At 30.5% G+C, this 18,737-nt stretch overlaps 1 protein-coding gene across 50 annotated transcripts in view; it reads left to right on the top strand.

Annotated features, from left to right (window-relative positions):
• The window catches only part of RIMS1 (regulating synaptic membrane exocytosis 1), a gene marked incomplete at its 5' end in the record, with an annotated part of 207,984 nt that overhangs the window by 104,287 nt on the left and 84,960 nt on the right, over positions 1-18,737 (top strand). For 34 of the 50 annotated variants that reach the window (XM_084259628.1, XM_084259652.1, XM_084259651.1 and 31 more), the window contains 2 exons: positions 7,468-7,580; positions 12,876-13,042. The exons of the other annotated variants lie outside the window; for them this stretch is intronic. In XM_084259628.1, the coding sequence (XP_084115754.1) occupies positions 7,468-7,580; positions 12,876-13,042 (280 nt within the window). The remainder of the gene's footprint in view (positions 1-7,467; positions 7,581-12,875; positions 13,043-18,737) is intronic. 50 annotated transcript variants of the gene reach the window in all.

Below are 18,737 nucleotides of genomic sequence, written 5' to 3'. Positions count from 1 at the left end.
ATTATAACCAGGTCAGAGGAGCTATTTAAGGGTTGCCTTTAGTCAACTGTATTTTAAAGTTGAAGGTTTCTATTTAAAAAATGCTCAAGTTAATAACCTGTAATTCTTTACATGTTGGCAAGAACAGTTTGAATACTGAGTAATGCAAAAGATAATATTTATGTTACTATTAGCATTAATCATAATTAGATGCAATGTATACAAAAAAGTAAAAAGCATTTTTAGTAATTTACTGTTATATTAGTCATTTATAGTTGATACTTGCATACTTATTTTAATAGTATACTATGGTGCTAAATCATGTAGAAACACGTTATATAATGACTTTTGCTAAAATGAGTAAACTAAATCATGTGGTCTACAGTGAAGACTGTCTACAAGTAAAAACTGATCTCCACTTTATTTATATTTTCAGTATTATTCAGAAGATGTATGTTAGGCCTGATGATTCTTTCTTGTTATTGTATGTTAAGATTTCAAAGGTTCAAATTCTTTAATCTTGTAGGACTTTGCTTTTCCTAAACACATATTTATGAATGTATCGTCAAAATGTTTACAACTCCATTAGTAAAAGTTTATAATTTATGGGCCTCCCTGGTGGTCTAAGGGTTAAGTCTTAGCGTTTTCCCTACTACAGAGCCTGAATTTGATCCTCTGCCAGGGAGCTAGCCCCATAAGGCACAGCAGAACACTCCTGTCTTACCACTGCTCCCCTCAGCAGTATATTTCAATGGATATACTTGTTCTGCTCCCTACTCTGTCTCTTGATGAATCCTATCACTCCCTGTACTTCTGGCCTACACCCCAGTTGTTCTATGCAAAATTAAAAAAAAAAAAGTTTATAATCTATCCATTTCTTTTTTTGCCAGAAATCCACAAATACATTTTGCTGATTCAAATGTGATTATTGTTAATAGTATTATAGGTTTTTAAAACTTCTCAATATTTAACACTTTCATCAGAGAGGCCTGTCCTTATAAGAAATCCCCAATCAAGGAGGAAAATAACTACTCCTCTTCCTGGAATTTGTAGGAAAGAAGCAGAGGAAAATAGAAGGCAGACAAATGTCTAGCCATAGATAGGCTCTTTGATTTTTTTCCTTCTAAAAAGCTGTATATGTCCCCTACATGTTGTAATTTTTTAAATTTTAAATTTATTGGCACACTGGTGGTGGACATTATGTGAGGACATACATTTGTACATTGTAAACCTGTAACTCCCAAAGACACAATGATATAAACCCACTTTACCACACTAAACATAATTTGAAAGGAAAAAAATTGTGAACATTTTCTTAAAAGTGAAGACTGTCCACAAATTGATGTTGAATATAACAGTTAATGCCACATTAAGCCTTTTACAATTATTCTGTTGCCATCAGTGTAAATAAAATAATGAAAGCTTATACAGGAATTTTGGTGGAGGGTGGGTGAAGTATGTACACATATGGTTATGTAGACATGTAAGTGACTAACAAATTACAAGGAAAAAGAAAACTTAGAGATCACGTAAAGAAACAGGGCCGCTCAGGGTGTGGTTTTGTCATCCCTTTAGAGAAGCCTTAAGGACATGAACTTCTCTTCAAGGAAATGCCTTATAAAGTTAGTACAACTCACAAAACCTGAATATATTTTAATAACTTTTTTACCCTGTGTAACACAAAAGGGCTAGATAGAATGGAATATTATTTTATCTAGAGCCTGTCAAGTATCTGACTAGTATTTGCAGTCTTGCTCTGGAGCTTGGCAATTTTGAACTAGAACTAGAACTAGAAAGCCTGAGCTTTGTTTTAGATAGTTCAATGAAAATAAACATGTGCAAACAAGAGCTGGTCTTTTAGCTTGGCTGCAGTGAGATTTGAGTGGTACTATAAATTACTTGTTTTCATCTATGCCAATATTCCATTTCAATAACCTATACAAAATATAGATTCTCTCCTCTAAAAGTCTTTGAAGGAAGGCAGTGTGATATTTTCACTTAACGTGTATTTACCTGTTGTACTTTGTTTCTCACATTGAATAGGTGTTACCTTTTATGTTATTGTTTGTATTATAGCATAATCCTTAACATCCCAGAGAATCCCACGAGGGCACAGGGGAAAAATTTGGAACACTAGTACCCTTGCAAATTCAAATGCATTTTCTAGGAAAATGACCCAGAATGTGGACAGTCCTGCATAGTTAATATTTTAAACATTTAATCTTTAAGTATACCTGTTTTGTGTGAGAAGTAGAGGTTACATAAGTGTTATATCAAAGTTATTTACCACACTGTGTGACTCCAAAAATAAGGGTGAACATTCACTGAATACATTCTCTTTTAAGGGAAAAAAAAAAAAAAACACTCTAAAACAATAATGTAAAATACAATTGGTGAATTTTTTTCCCCTTAACATGTACAGTTTTGGTGAATTGATATATTAAAGACTACTGGAAATTAGGTAATAGAACAAGAGAGAAGCTCATTGTAGTTTTCCATTTTTTGAAAATGTGAAAAAAACTTAGAAATAATTTACCAATATCCTATTGAAATAATATGGAATTATAAACTACATTAGCCAAAAGTTATTATTCTAAGCAGTCTCTTCACTTTACAAATACAGGCTCTGTAATGAAGAGATTTATCAGGAATTGAACAAGACAACTTTGATGAGTGATTGTAGGACCGTAACCTATGCCTAATCATTCCCAGTCCTTGTACTATTTACCCACATTGCTTCCACATTTATATAATTTTATCTAGTTTTCAAGTTGTATTGCTTCTTATATTTGAATTCCCACTATCAAAATTCCCACTGTTTTTTCTTTCAAAAACAAAATGCTTCAGAAAAGGAGTTTTTTTTTCAATTACTGCGACATTGTTTCATTCATATACTTCATTCTACCTGACAAGTCCAGGTATGTGGTTACTTATCATTACTTTCCCTATGACATTGCTGGACTCTTTTTATCGCTAAGCAGCAAAGAAGCAGAGGCATTAATTTTTCTATTCATAAAGTGTGGTGCCATATTGTAATTGATTCCACAAGATTAATTATTCTGTCCAGATATTACATATCAGCTTTGACACATGTACGAGCTAAAACTTTGTTACCAAATACAACACTCAATCTTTTTTCTTTAATATAGCTAATAACACAGACATTTTCATTATTCCTATACACTTTTACAGTTATAATTCACTTATAGAATACTAGAAAATATTACGAGGTTTAACAGTATTTTATATGGATTATCTTTTTTACCTATAAAAACAAACATTTTAAAAAGCAAATTCTAGTGAATTTCTAAATGCATAGGGGGAAATAGAAAGGAGTTGAGGAATTAAAGATCAGCACAAGTTCATCTGTATATACTGGTAAAATCATAAATAATTGTTTAAATTTATTTATGAAAGTTTAATATTTAAATTATATTGGTCCTAAATTACACATAACTTATTTACAATATTTTTTTTAAATCACATATTTCTGATAAATCCAAGGAATTTCAAAAAAAATCACCTTCTCTTTGAAGGTGATACTACAGAAATTTTTCAGTGCTGTATTGGTTAGGGAAGATTTATTAAAGATTTTTAAGCTTTGTTTTTAAATTAGTTTTCATGAATCTTATAAAATGGATAGATCTAGAGAAGTACATTACAGGTACAAACAATGTTTGCAAGTATCAGCTTCTTCATAGGTTCATCAAAGATCATCTTAACACTAGATTAAGATTTCATAACAAGGTATGTGACATGAAAGGAGAAGTAATCATTTTAATCTGAATAGTTGTAGTAATATCTAAATACTTTTCATTAAAATTGTCATAAATTAAACTTTATAAATTGTTTTACTTATTTCACCTGATATGCTCCAATCAGTTATTTTTGTTAGATTTAGGAGGCAAAAGTAATTTCATATGTATGAATTTAATTTATCCCCTAAATAAGTTCATTTTATACTTAATTGTAATATTGAGTAGATTATTTTATATATGCAGATTTTTCTAATAAAAATGCCAGTTTAAAGATAACAATTAACTGTATGTGTGTACATGTATATATAAATATATATATATAAAGTTGAACTAAAGAAAATGGATTATGTTCAATGGATATTTTAGAGAATTTTTTTTCAAAAAAGCACAATTTATTCAATATCAATGACATCATTGAGCTTACTAAAGTAGAGTAAAAAATTCCAAGCTAAAAAAATACCTTTTAAATAAAATTATGGTGTTAATTATGTGTTAGGTGCTAGGGGAGATAGATTAGTTACTTATATTCCTATCATACTATCTGTGCTTATTCTTGAAATACAGTGTATATAGTACATGCTCTTATCTCCTGACTGCATTGTATGAAAAGTATGTTTTCATTAAAAGACTAAATGAAATTGTGCCATGATTATTTTAATATAGAAAATGAAGGATATTTAACTCTGTAAGATGTGGACGTTTTAAAGTTAAATTTTTTAATTCCTCATATTTTAAAATCTTTTGATAAAGGAACAGCTACTGGCATTTAAATAATTTGTTAGTTTACAAAACTACTACTATTCAGAATGTTCATAAAATGTGAACTTAAAGCTAGGATTTGTGGGAAATTAGAAAATATTTTATTTCATCTTAATTTTGCTATTGGCATTAAAGTTGTTCACATTATATAAACAATATGATCATTAACCATTCTTTTTGAAGTAAAATAAATAAACTTTCTGGGCTGTGAGTATTTTAATTACAGTAACATACTGGACAGATAATCATATGGCAGGTATTCAGTTCTCCATGGAATCATTACTAAGTATTATATTACAGTATAATCATGTACATTAATAGGAAAATATCTTCTGCTTCAAATTTGTGGTACTCTATTTTAGTTAATAAATTTACCTACTTAGATTGACGTACCTATAATCCAGAAATGTTATTTTATCCCACTATATAAAGTCAAAAAATAAAGTGCAAAGTAAGCAAAATCTGTAAAAAATTAAAGAACTTCCAAATTTTCACTGAAATTTCTTTATTGATGTTTATGAAAAATATATATGGAAACGTATCTTGCCCAAACTGCTATTTGAGAATATGCACTAATTTTCATGTCATCAGAAAATGAGAAATACTAAAAAATTTGAGCATTGTGTGTTACCATATTAGTAAGTAAATGATAAACTATTTGCATTTTGCATGTGTTCTTGGAATCTGAGAGCAATCAATGAGTATTGTATAGCAACTACACTTTTGCTGATAAAGGGATCTTCTGATGATTTTGAGCCATTAATTTGGAGATTTTCTTTCTTGGACAGATTAAAAGATGTCAACTTTTACTTAAGAATAGAGACAGAACATTAGTCATTTTCTGGATAGCAAAAAATAAGTTCTTAAAAAGCATTTGAAGATTTCTTTTAGTTATATTACCACTATCTTCTTATTTAGTTTTAGTTTTACGAATTAGAAATTTAAATACAATCATGTCATAAACTAAGTAATCTAATCTAAAGAAATGAGATGTTGCCCTGGCAATATTAAATCATGGCCACTATTTCAGACTACTTCAGGCCAGAAGCTCCTGGGAAATAACCCTTTCAGTGTCTAAGTAATTTTCATTAATTACATGATAATAAAGGCAAAGCTTTCAAAAACTATGATCGGACCCCCATATCAAAAAGTTTCAAATAAAATTAATATTTTGTGAGAATAGTTAAGCTAACATTTAAATGTTTTTATTACAAGTATAGACTGTTTTGAATTGCTTTAAGATTTAATTATGGAATGAAACTGACTGCAGTTCATTTAAATTACTCAAAGCTTAAAATAATAACTGAGCAAATCAGAAGTACCCACATCATTGACACAAGGTAAAGAACAGATATTTGTACTTTTTTTTATGTTTCATATGATTTATTATAAACATAACTCAATTTTTTAAATAACTCTATCAATTTGTAACTAGCCTCAGGTAGTCTTTAGCTTTAGTACTTATGACTCCTTATATTTTGTCAGGTAATTAATAAATTTCCAAATGTCTTTTCTCAAACTCTGCTGCACCATCCTTTAATCATAATTGTCACTACTTATTGTTTCTAAAGTAAACATTTTCAAAACCAAGTATGTGTCATTGCTTAATTCCCATAACTGTGATATTGGGGATTAATATGTCTGTCTAATTTACTGAATTTAAACAAAACTAAACATCTGATAGATTGTTGATAAACTATGATTATAACATTGAGCCAAAAATTTCAAACTGTGTGTTTACTTCTTGGACTATTAATTTGCATTTGAACTCACAATAAAAACTACATATTTATTTTTAAAGGGTTATCAGTTCCTTTTATCGAAGATAATAAATAGGTCATGTTTAATCATTGCACCAGAAAAATTTGTCAGCAAGTGTCCTTATAAACTTCTTGTGAGAGGTGAAATTAACAGCCAGGTCAAAAAGATATTTTAACATTTCCACTATCCTTTAAATCATTAGGTCTTCTTAGTAGGGTCTCAATGTATTAATCACATACAAAATTTGTATTTTTCATTTGCATATGTATATATACATTTCAAAAGTTAATTTTAGCACTTGTAGAGGTTCAGCAACCTGTGAAACTGACAAAAATTAAGTTGTAAAAATAAAGTCTGATATAACACATATAGAAGCTTTTGAAAAGTCTGCCCTGCACCCAACTGCACTCATCACTCATTTTTTCTTCTTCACTTGTAATTATGCAAAAATTTAAGGCAGGTCTTAAAGTTATGATAAATTCTGATTCTACTTCCCATCTAAAATCGTTCCTGCTACTTAGACAATTAATAAAATTTTACCTACAGTGCACTTCTTTGCGTATTAAAATTAAAGACTTGCAAGTTTTATGTCATATTATTAAAATTTATGATTTTTCAATATGTTGTCACACATAGCCATAAAAAATATAGCTAATCCTTTAGTCTATTTTCAAGACTGGCAAATATTCAAGAAGATATTTTTAGAAATTAATGACTATAAAATTGCCTTGGAAGAAACAGATGTTTATCAATTAAAATATTTTTAAATGACTCTTAGCTGAAGAGGTTATGTGGGTGTGTGCATGCATGTAAGCATGTGCATATATGTGTGATGTGCTTAGTGTGCATATTTGTTTTCTCTATATATGTACATGCAATAACTAGTTGACTAGGTAGAAAAGATATTTTCACAATTAAGTTTGATTTCACGTAATAATTTATGAGTGGATTAGAAAATATTTATCAAATGAAGAAATAGGTGCTTCTGTTACTAACATTTGTGTTCCCCATTTTGTGTGATTTGAGTCATGTTCATCTTTAGATTAACAGTTGCTAGCATTGTATATTCTGCATTTTGTTTAATTTAATCATGTGTTACACTGAGTTTCATTTAATTGAACTTATATCAAACGCATTTAAATCTTATACCATTCAGTTCCTAAAAGGTGCTTCACATGTTTTAATAGGCTTCCATTGTGTGTTTTTGCAGCAAGCTTAGTAGTGGAGGAGCGAACAAGACAGATGAAAATGAAAGTGCATCGATTTAAGCAGACAACAGGGTCTGGTTCTAGTCAAGAACTTGATCGCGAGCAATATTCCAAGGTAAAACTAGTAGTATCCAAACAATAATTTCCCTATTAAAAATGTACAGTATGTGTACATGTTAGGACTAGTAAAAGCACCAAGATATATGAGAGGTTGTCATTCAAATGATAATTTTAGATCATACTTTCTACCAAAATTTGAAAAACCTCTCTTTTTTTAAAGATATAACTATTAAAATATTACTTATTCACTTGGATTGAATGTTTTTTGTAAAAAATTTAAATACTTGACATTAGGCCACATAATGATTGTCATTAGTCAATCTCACATAAATAGCAAGATAAATAAACCAATTTGTGGCTTGACTGCTCTCTAATATTGCATTTAAAATATCAAAATAAAGATTTATGTCAAATATGCTTGTATATTGATATTGAGATTTGCTAGTAAGTAACATAATTCTGCAATGTGAGATTTCTTATTGTTCTGTCTTTAGTAACAGTACTAATTTAAGCCTTTTAGAACAGAAATCCACACTATTTCAAAATGTCAATAAGCATTTAACTTATGTTATAATTTATTTTTTATACACTAAGGCATTTATCAACTGCTAACTAACATCTAATAATTTTAATTAAAATATGCTTGAAATTTTATATATGATGAAGTAATTTTAAATATACTATCTGCTACATTGACTTTTTTTTAGAATACAAGAGTGGCAGCAGTCAAGACCAGACAACCTGTGCTAACAATTTTATGTCAAGAAGCCCTTTGGAAGTAATGAGCTAGAAATTCAAAAGTAAATTAATAAAAACTATACTAAATCAATATTGCTAGTTTGAAATGTGGACCTGAAAAACCTACTTAATTTTAAGTAATGGAAGTTGTCTCATTTTAGGCAGGCATTCATAGATTCAACAAAAATATAGCAGTATTTACAAAGTAGGATTTTTCACTAGACCACCATACATTCATGTCTACCACTTTACATCTTAGGTCAGATGCAAAAGGTTTTCCAACTAAGACAATGGCTAGGATCACTGTTCTTCTGTGAAGCCCAACACCTAGGGTTCTCAAACATTGTTTTCAATTGTAAAATCTTAAATAAAGAAAAAAATCAATAAACAAAATATCTTCATGTTCCATAGAGTTACCGGTTCCAGTTCCCTATATCTTTTCTGTGGTTTATTCTCATGGTATTACCACTTACTCAGCTTAATTGTTTGTCTTCTTTATGGAAACCATCATCATTTTTGTTTTTTTAATATAAATTCAGTAACTGTGAAACAGACTAAATTAGTTTTCCTCCACAATTTGATGTAGTTATTTGAAAAGGTTCCTTAAACTCTAAATGCTTCATTTAAGCTGGAAATGCTTTATTTCTTAGTGATAAGTCAGAATGAAATCAAATAGAATGCGAGCATAGTTAGGTAGGGCAAGAGTAGGAAGCAGGAAAGAGATATATCAATCAGGATAAAATAATAAAATCCTTTCCAGATCATTCTGAACTAAGACTCTATCCCTTAATGAGTATCCAAAATATCTACAAAGTACAGTGCCCTAAAAGTCTATACCATCATTAATACTTAAATTCGCAATTAATTATTACAAAATAGGCTTTTTGTGTTTGGGTGGTTTCAAATTCTCTGTCTTACAGAAATTTAGAACTTGAAAACACCTCAAAATTATCTTCTTTTCCAGCTCTTTTATTTAACAAATTTATGAAAACAGGCTCAGAAGAACAGGAGGATTTACCAAAGCTAGTAAAACCTGTGGGGAGCCCTGGAACTCCTGATTTTAAATATCATTGTACATATGGCAGTAAATATTAGATCAAAGATATAACATCTTTAAAAACAAGAATATAGGTTAGGAAAAATATATATTAAAATAATAAGATTTGGCTTATATTTTACTTTATATGTCAAGTAAAAGATAAATTATTTTTGCCATTCTGATTTCATATTATGTCATAATGTTTACAGTAAAAAATTTAAACTATATCTTTTTCAGCCTTTTATCCTAACCTCTTTATAATTTACTTCACAAAAACTATTTTTCTTCATATAATTGAGAACAGTATTGTCATAAATTTGATATAAAAGTTTGGGTTTTATTCTTTATTGAATTTTTTGTAGTATCTTAATATATTTGGCACTTTGGATAAAGCAATATACCATAATTGAAATTCTGCCAAATTAGAAACTGGTTAATCATTCTCAAAATATGTATAGCCAAACACTAGTTGAACTAGTTTTTCTTCAGGGCAAAAACTATATAGAAGGCATATGTACCCAAACTTAGCACCTCCTTTAAAAGCTGATTAATCATAATATCAATCCTAAGTAAGGAATTATCACTAACTTTGCTTTAGAAAAAACACAAAACTTATTTGTTATTCCTGAAATGTGACACCCATGCTTTTTAAATTGATGTAATACAGAGTTGCATGCCTCAATGATGGGGTGAAATTCATAATTGGAAGCTAAATTTTCATTTAGGCACTCACCTTTTAAAGAGTCCTTATGTTTCTGTAGCCCAAAACAGAAATCAAGATTGATGTGATGGGTTTTGTAAGTAGCTGCTGAGTGTTTCTTATTATTTACTTACAAAATAGCGGCTCTATAATTAAGACCTCCCCTCACATTGATTACTTATTTCCTGGCTTAATGATTAGTACAAATTCCTCCTGAGGGATATTAAGTTTCTCAAAATATAATTAATATATTTATATTAAAACATGTAATTGGGGCCTCCCCTGGTGGGGCAGGTGGTTTGAGCGCAGTGCTGTGAAGCTGTCCGCAGCCTTTGCAGCACTGGTTTGATCCCAGCCGGCAGGCAAGAATCCCACATGGCAAGGCAGACATCTCCTGTCTCACCAGCTGCTCCCCTCAGCATTGTATTTCATCATATGCCCGGTCTGTTCCCCGCTCTAGTTCTGGTGAATCCTCTCACCCACCATATCTCTGGCCTGTACCCCAGCTCTTATATAAATAAATAAATAAATCTTTAAAAAAAAAAGTAATCGCTAAATAGAAAATTTAGCAAATCATGCTAGATGGAAAGTCAAAGCAATTCCTTAAATTTTGAGCAGAGTTTGTAAAAATTAAATGAAGTTGTAAAAGGTGAATATAAAAGTCTTTCATTTTCTTCATCTCACCAATATATAGAAAATTGTCATCTCATTTCAGAAAGATGAATTTTTCTTTACTCCAATATATAAAGTTAAATAAATATCATGCAGTGTTTTAAAATCCCTTGTTTGACTCCTTTGCCAGAGTAGCAAATATCTATATGCAGTAAGGTTAAGGAAAAACAATGGCTTGTAGAAAAGGAAAATTTCTTTAGTTGGAGAAATATTTCCATGTGCACTCACCACATAACCTTATGGTATAGTCAACACTGCTTTTTACTGGCATTTGTTCTGGATGTCAACACAATGTATGAAAATCTCCAGTTAAATAAGTTGTCATTGTATTAGTTCCCAACATTTTCCTATTCCCTCTTGGGCAAACTTGTTGTTTCAATATGTTTCGAAACATTATAATAATTATGTAACTTACATGCTTAGAAAAGTAGTTTTTAAAGGAACTAACATAGGAACTGTGTTTGTACCCCTGTAAATAGTATTAGCTATATGTTAATACATTTAATTTTAAACACAGCTTTTCTGTAAATAAACTGTTCTGATTGAAGTGAAATCATGTTACATCAGGATCATGCTATCAGATATAACAGAATTTGAATACATTATCTTAAATTATATTAATTTTAGATCAGGCATGAAGTTGTACAAATAGCGCAGTCTGGACATAATATATATGAATTTCCTTTTGGATTATAATTTAGCATATGACTTTCAAAAACAAATCATGTAACTACAAAAGAAATCTTTGGAAAGATAATCATATAGTTTTTATGCTTGATGTGAAGGTCTTTGCCTGATGGGTACATAGGAGAGATAAAGAATTAACACTGAAATATCTTAGGTTTAAACTGTTATCATGTGAGAAATTATTAAATAAGTGTGACTCCCTTCTCTAGATTGTTAAAAGTTTATAGTATTATCATATTTCTTTTTGTATATACAGATCCAGATTTTAGCATTAGTTTATTTAGTGAACTTTAGCAAATAATTGTATATACATATTTTTTAAAACAATGCTTGGATTATTTTACAGTCATTAAGCTCATCTGATCCAGAGTATAAGAGGATGGATTTGTTTTTCCACGGGTTAACAAACACTTGATGTTTTCACCTCAACACATATAAATCTAAAACTAAGTTACTTAACAAGAACCTTAAATCCCAATGTGTAGTTTTGTGTGCTTTTAAATTATATGTTCTCTAATGTAAGAATTTATATCATCTTTCTTACTAATAACTAAGAATCACTTATATATTAGTTTAAAATTATATATAATTACATATTATTTCCTATTTATTATAATTAGAATGCATATATAAATAGTATGTAATATAGAAAGCTATTCATTGTGATTCATTGCAATAAAAAGTACAAATAGAAGAACAGAGTATCTGCTTTGGCAACTTTGTAATTTTTAATCTTTTACCTCATGATTCTAAAACCTTAGGTATTGCTATTCCAAAGACAAATTAAAGACATATTTAAAGGTAGGACATTTAAATGTTTACATATGTACATAGATATACTTACATATTTAAATGTCAGTATATATTAAAATTTTAATAGGAATCCTGTTTTTTACTTTTGACACTGGTAAATAGTTGAAATTTGAAAATATCTATCAAAGCATAACAGAAAAAAGCTAAAGCTCAGTCTCTACCTCCCTGGCTATGCTCGTCTGTGGCTTAGCCACACTACTTTAATATCAGCCCTTCTTTGTGAAGGAATAAATTTATTGACGAAATTTGAAAGACTGATAGACTAGACACTGTACATCAACTGAATTGTTTTAGAACATATCAAGACACAGACAGATGGATGCAGTCTAAACCACAGGTAGAAGAGAAAGTGAATAAAACAGGCAATAATTAAAACAAGCAAGAAGCTGATGTACTATGAAAAAATACACAATTTTGAGGTTGTAGTATATGCAAATAAAGTTCCATAAATTTTTCACCAAGTATTTAACTCTTTTGTTTATAATTCAGTCTTCATAAACCATTTCTTACATTCAAAGGATAGAGGACTTTTATATTGGTAATAATATCTTTTGTTAGTGCTGGATTATTTTAGATTTTATACTTTTACAAAGGTACACTTTTATTTGGTGTGGATTAAATAGTCATTAACCTCACCATATATGTCTCTTTTTTCCACTATCTGATGATGGAGCTTACACTTTCTTGTTTTTAATCTTTAGTATAACATACATAAAGATCAGTACAGAAGCTGTGATAACGTCTCTGCCAAATCATCAGATAGTGATGTCAGTGATGTGTCCGCCATTTCCCGAACCAGCAGTGCCTCACGCCTCAGCAGCACAAGCTTTATGTCAGAGCAATCTGAGCGCCCCAGGGGTAGAATCAGGTGAGTTGGCAATACTGTTTATATAAACTGGGTCTGTAACATGGTATAAAAATGCACCTAGCTTCCTAAATATTCTTGCTAAAGTATAGCTTCTGTCAGGTAGCAGAAACATTTCATTAAAATAACTGAGTCTGGAGGGGGTTGAGCATTTATTAACTATTGTATAATGTCACCCATAGACCATTTGTTACTATCTACTATCGAATATAGCCTCCAATCAAAGTCATCATTTTAGAAATTATTTTGAGTCACATTTGAAGGAATTTCCTCCTAAAAAAATTAAATACACAACTAAATCCAAGCTAACTTTTCCTTGAGAGGGCAAATAGTAAATATTTCAGGCTATGCTGGAACATTTCTGTTGCAACTACTTTACACTGTCAGTGTAGTGCAAAGGCTATGCAAACAAATGAGCAAAGCTGCATCCCAATACAATTTTATTTATAAAATACAACAGGAAAGCTGCCTACATTTTTCCTAAGAAAGTGTAGTTTGCTGACCTCTTCTTCAATCCCATAAGAATTGTAACAATAAAATACACAATCCTGGCTTATATTATGTGAGCAGTAAGAAATTTACATGAAAGTTTAAGTCACAAACAGTGTTCTTAACAAGACAGATACTCTGCTGAAAGGGAAAAGGCCTCAGGAATCCAAGTCCTGTCTTAACTAATGCAAACTCAGCGTGGACAAAGCATCCTTTATTATATTTGTTTTTAACTAGTTTTTGGAAATAGAAGTTTCATTTGGGGCTTTATGATAAGAAGCCCAGTAAATATAGAAGTTCAAAATAGAATCAGTTACCTTTCTTATTTTCTGGAAGTTTGATGTTTTTGCACATTTAGAAGATATATAAGATATACAGCATTCATTCTTCTTGGATTTCCCCACACCTAACTGAACATGTTGAAACAGATTGAGAGTGATTATCTTATTGTTAATTAACAATGTAATGCTCCGATAATCTGCCTGAGCAATTCCAACTGATAAAGATATTGCTGGAACATGTTTTATCTCTTTCTGATGTTCACAGTATCTGGTCTTAATGGAACATTAAGTTCACTATATCTAAGAAAGAATTAGAAGAGATAAAGAAGGTAACCATATGGAAATATTTAGGTTCAAGGGGTAAAAATTATTCTAATAAATTCCTTTACATTGAGATACTAATAAGACACCGTTTCAAAACCAATTCAGTTTCTCAAAGAATACGAACAAGTACAACTTACAGATTTTTTCACTTTTAATCACTTAAAACAGTTTATGAAGTAATTATAAAACCATAAATCTTAAAGTAATTTCTGTTCACAGGTAGAGCTAAGTACCTTCAACCCTACACTGTAAAGTATTACTAGGTAACAGAATTGATATTACTAACCAATTACAAGAATAATTGGTAGATCCACTGTCATTCTCTTGAAAGAGAAAGGGATTTTCAGAAGATTATCTTCCATGAAAAAAAATTGGCTATGTGAATTTTGGGAGGAAAATAAAGAACAGAGAAACTGTAGACCACTCAATAACAATGGACTATGATTTTATACAAAGAGGATTGGAAGAAATTGCATAGACATATTGGATCCTGTGTTACTTTGTGGAAAATGCACATTTAACAAATCCATCCTGTGTAGACATATTGGATCCTGTGTTACTTTGTGGAAAATGCGAATTTAACAAATCCATGCTATGGCATGATGAGAAGCAAAAGATAGAGGATATTTTGTCTCCTTGATTCTTAACGACTTTTCTTAGTGACGGTGTTAGGGAAAGAGATGAGGGATAGACCTTAAAATAGTTCCAATAAATGTCTTAAGGACAAATCCATTTTATATGGGTATTTCTCTGTTTTCTACTTTCTAGTTCCTTTCCTATAGTTTAGAATACATATGAACTGAGTAGTGTTTTCATATATGTGGATTATGAAAATTTAGGCATTAAAACTGATGGCTTAAACAAGTTTTCCCTTAAGCTAACAGTTACTTTTCTTATAACCCTCTATTTTAGGTCTGTGTTCACCTTATATGGTACTCATGTGATTTTATTCTACTTCTTCTATGTAAGAGAAGTAGAAAAAAATGAGATACAGGACAGGGCAGAACTAACCTCTGAATTTTAGTCTGTTTATCTTCTCATATACATTCTTCCCTCTATGTAGCCTCTAGGTACAGTATACACACACACATTCACGCAGTTTTTTTATGCCCATCACTAACCTTATGGTAAAACCCTGAGAAGGAGGGTTTGGAGTAGTTTAAAAAAAAAAGGAACAGATGACGTCAGTATAAAATTGCTGTGTCACTTATGTGGAACAGGTTACAGGCTGTTTATTTCCTGTTCTTATAGTCAATGCTATGAGAAATGATTGCTCTCAAAGTATTGCTGCTTCTCATTTTTTATTTTGTTCTGTTTTTAGTAAATAACCTCTTCACAAGTTTTAAAATTCTTTTGAAGTTCATGGTTAAAAGATGAACGAATCTGATCGATTATGCTAATAAATTTGTGTCATAAAAAGTAGCAGCAGACTGTTGAGTTCCTATTGTGTTGAAACTTGTTTTCTTTAAGACCACATTAAAGTGTAATATCTAAGCCACACATTCAAGGAAATTATAATCTATTTAAGAGTTTACATTTTACATTTTACTTTTTCAAGTTTTTGCTCAAATCATTTTTTTTGCTCAAATCATTCTGACACAGGAAATGTTTTATTATCCATTGCCTTGGATGAATTTTATTCAATGAAATAAATAAAATGATTTAGGAAACACTATAGCATTTAATAAAGATTGATGAATATTCCAGAAGTCAACCTAGTAATCTGATGAGGGACCATAGGAAGAAACCATATGATGTAATCTTACCAGTATTTCATAAAACCATATTATGTAGGCACTTAAAATACCATATATGATTTTGATTTCTTCTATTCAGTTATATTTGGGGCCAAGAAAATGTCAAAGTTAGCACATACTGAAATGAGCAGTGGGTTCCTTGGCCTTCTGTGTGATTTGTATAGACCAGTGCTCTCCAACTACACATGCTGTTTCCCTGTTAATGATTCACATTATTGTTATTAAGGTTTTAAAAGTACTCTCTTAGAATAGCTTGTTCATCTTTCTTTATTCTAATGTATACAAAATTCATTTCTTTCTATACTGCTTTCTTCATAAGGACATCTATTAATATTTTGTAGAATTGTTGAATGTCATTTGGGATAAGCTCTTTCAGATGATCAGCATCCCTCTGCCTAAAAGACAAAAGGCTGTAAAGTTATACAAAGCAATACAAACCTGTTTGGAGACAAAGAAATTAAGCACTTCTAAGATGTACAATGGTTGAATTATATATAAACATATTTGGATGATCAGTCTCTAAAAAAAATCATTTTCAAAGAGTATTAGGAATTCAGGGACCATGTCCTAAATCTTTTGTTTGAGGATAATTACTTTATAGCCAATACTTTATCCACTTCAGAATGCCACTAGCCCTACCATGTGGCAGTTCAGTTTGAATTTGAAAAGGGCATCCCTTCCTCCAGATACATTCTAAATAGTTCATTCAAAGTTGTCTAGACCATACCTCATGTTCTCAACATTTGTGGTACAGGGAAGCTGTAGTAGAAAAATAAAATAGGTTATAATATTAGGATAAATGACCTATTTATAATGAGTTAAAAGTTATTCTTAAAAACTTGTCATAAATTAAAAAATATCTATCTTAAATTTAAGTAATTGCGAAGATGATTCTGAGAATACAGAATCAGCAATACTTCAAAATATAAGCATCGATAACGAGTTGAAGTTCCTCGGTTTTCAGATTTCTTCCATATATGCCCTCAATTTTAATTTGTTATTGTCTAAATAGTCTTCAAAGAATGTTTTCCCACCCAACTAAAACATATCTATTTTAATAGAGGCAGCGTAATTGATAATAAAAATGTATTTTTTACACTTGCATTCTAGAAACCAGAAAGAATATGTTGTTTCCGAATTCTCTGTTTATTTTCACTTCCAAACTACCAACAACAATGTAAACCTTTACCTCAATAAAAAATAAAATAAATAAAGATGTTCATCCCCAAATAAGCTGGATTTTTATGGTATAGTTTTGACTTTTTTATCTTTATCCTATATTTATTTCTTTCCAGGTAGACAAATTTCAGATGTTTTATACCAAACAAGCTTTATAAGAAAATGCAAGCACAATCCTATAATTGTTCTCTGTTAATATAATTTTATACACTTTGTCAAAACCAACAATTTTCCAATGGCTTTCAAGTTCAGTCTCCTAGTATAGAAAGTTGACCTCTTTACCTACGTGAATTTTAATCAACAAATTTGAAGAACAAATTTGCTTTTCTTTTTTTATTGAGGTAACTATTTACAACATAATGTATGATTCAGAGACACAGGTTCACTCCTCTTCAGATGTGTGGCAACACAACACACCTACTACCACGGCACCCTAATCCTTCACCACAGACCATGGGTAGTACCTACTGACATTAAATGTAATCAAAAGTGAGTAAAGGGGACTTTTTGAGTTATTCATACTTAATTTTGCATTGTACCTATGGAAAAGGTACTATTGAGCTCTGTAAAAGTATTGAAATGAAAAAGAGGAAAATAACTTGAAAATGTGCTGATGGGAGAGACTGAACCCAAAGACAGTGAAAGTTAGGTATTGAATATATGAGAAAGAAAATAATTTTAGTGATCTAGTGTCTACTTTCATAACATCTTAGCTCTAATCGTTCTCTATGGAGTCATCACCACTATTATTTCCTGTGAATAGATTAAAGCAGTAAAGAGATGGAAAGAATGTGCCCAATGCCCTTTAAAAAGACTATACCTTTAAAGTAAAATTATGATAACAGACTTCTTAATATATGACTAAATCTTTGAGCCATAGTTATTAAATTATTATGCCATGCTTCATTCCTAAAATAAACAAAATATGACTTGACCTTTGAATGACACGACTGACTTGAGAATAGTTACAGAGCTCTTGGGACAGGTGAGTAGCTTTTCCTGTACAAACCATTTAAGACGACTATTTACCTTTCTGCTCTGCCAAATCATTACAAGTTTGCTAACTTGTTTAGTTAAATTTTGGGGGGGTCAGTAGCATATTAAATAAATGCTTACTAGTAATAGACAATTAAAATGGCTTGTTATAAAACAAAGTTTTCAAAATTTCATAGAATCCAGGAATATTTTATAAAGATGGGGTTATAGGTGGAAATGGTCATTTGTAATTAGAGCTTAGTGATGACTTTACCTGTGTTGGAAAAATAATTATATACTGACCATAGAATTTTGAAAGTACATAGTAAGATTTCATTATTGAGGGAAATAAGTTTCTATTTCATGTTCAACCCTGGAATAGTTTTCAAAAAGAAAAAAAAAAATCTGTCCACAAAGTTCAAATGCCACTTCACTGTACAGTTTATGGCAGAGGCAGGGAACATTGTTTTTACTCCAGGGTCATGAATGATGTCTAGCAGTACCATCTTTGGGTTTTGTGCATATACGGAGTGTTCTGCTTTCATTAGATCAGGTTCAGGTACAAAAAACCAACTCTGCTGCCAAGAAATTGACTAACTTTGCTTCATGTCTATATAATTTTCAAAGCATCTGAAGTCATCTTCTAGGCCTACTTACTTAACCCTTTTGGTTTTGATGTGTTTAGTGTAATTA

The sequence above is a fragment of the Talpa europaea genome (assembly GCF_964194135.1).
Source record: "Talpa europaea genome assembly, chromosome: 2".
Lineage (NCBI taxonomy): Eukaryota > Metazoa > Chordata > Mammalia > Eulipotyphla > Talpidae > Talpa > Talpa europaea.
This window is presented reverse-complemented; position numbering and strand designations above follow the sequence as displayed.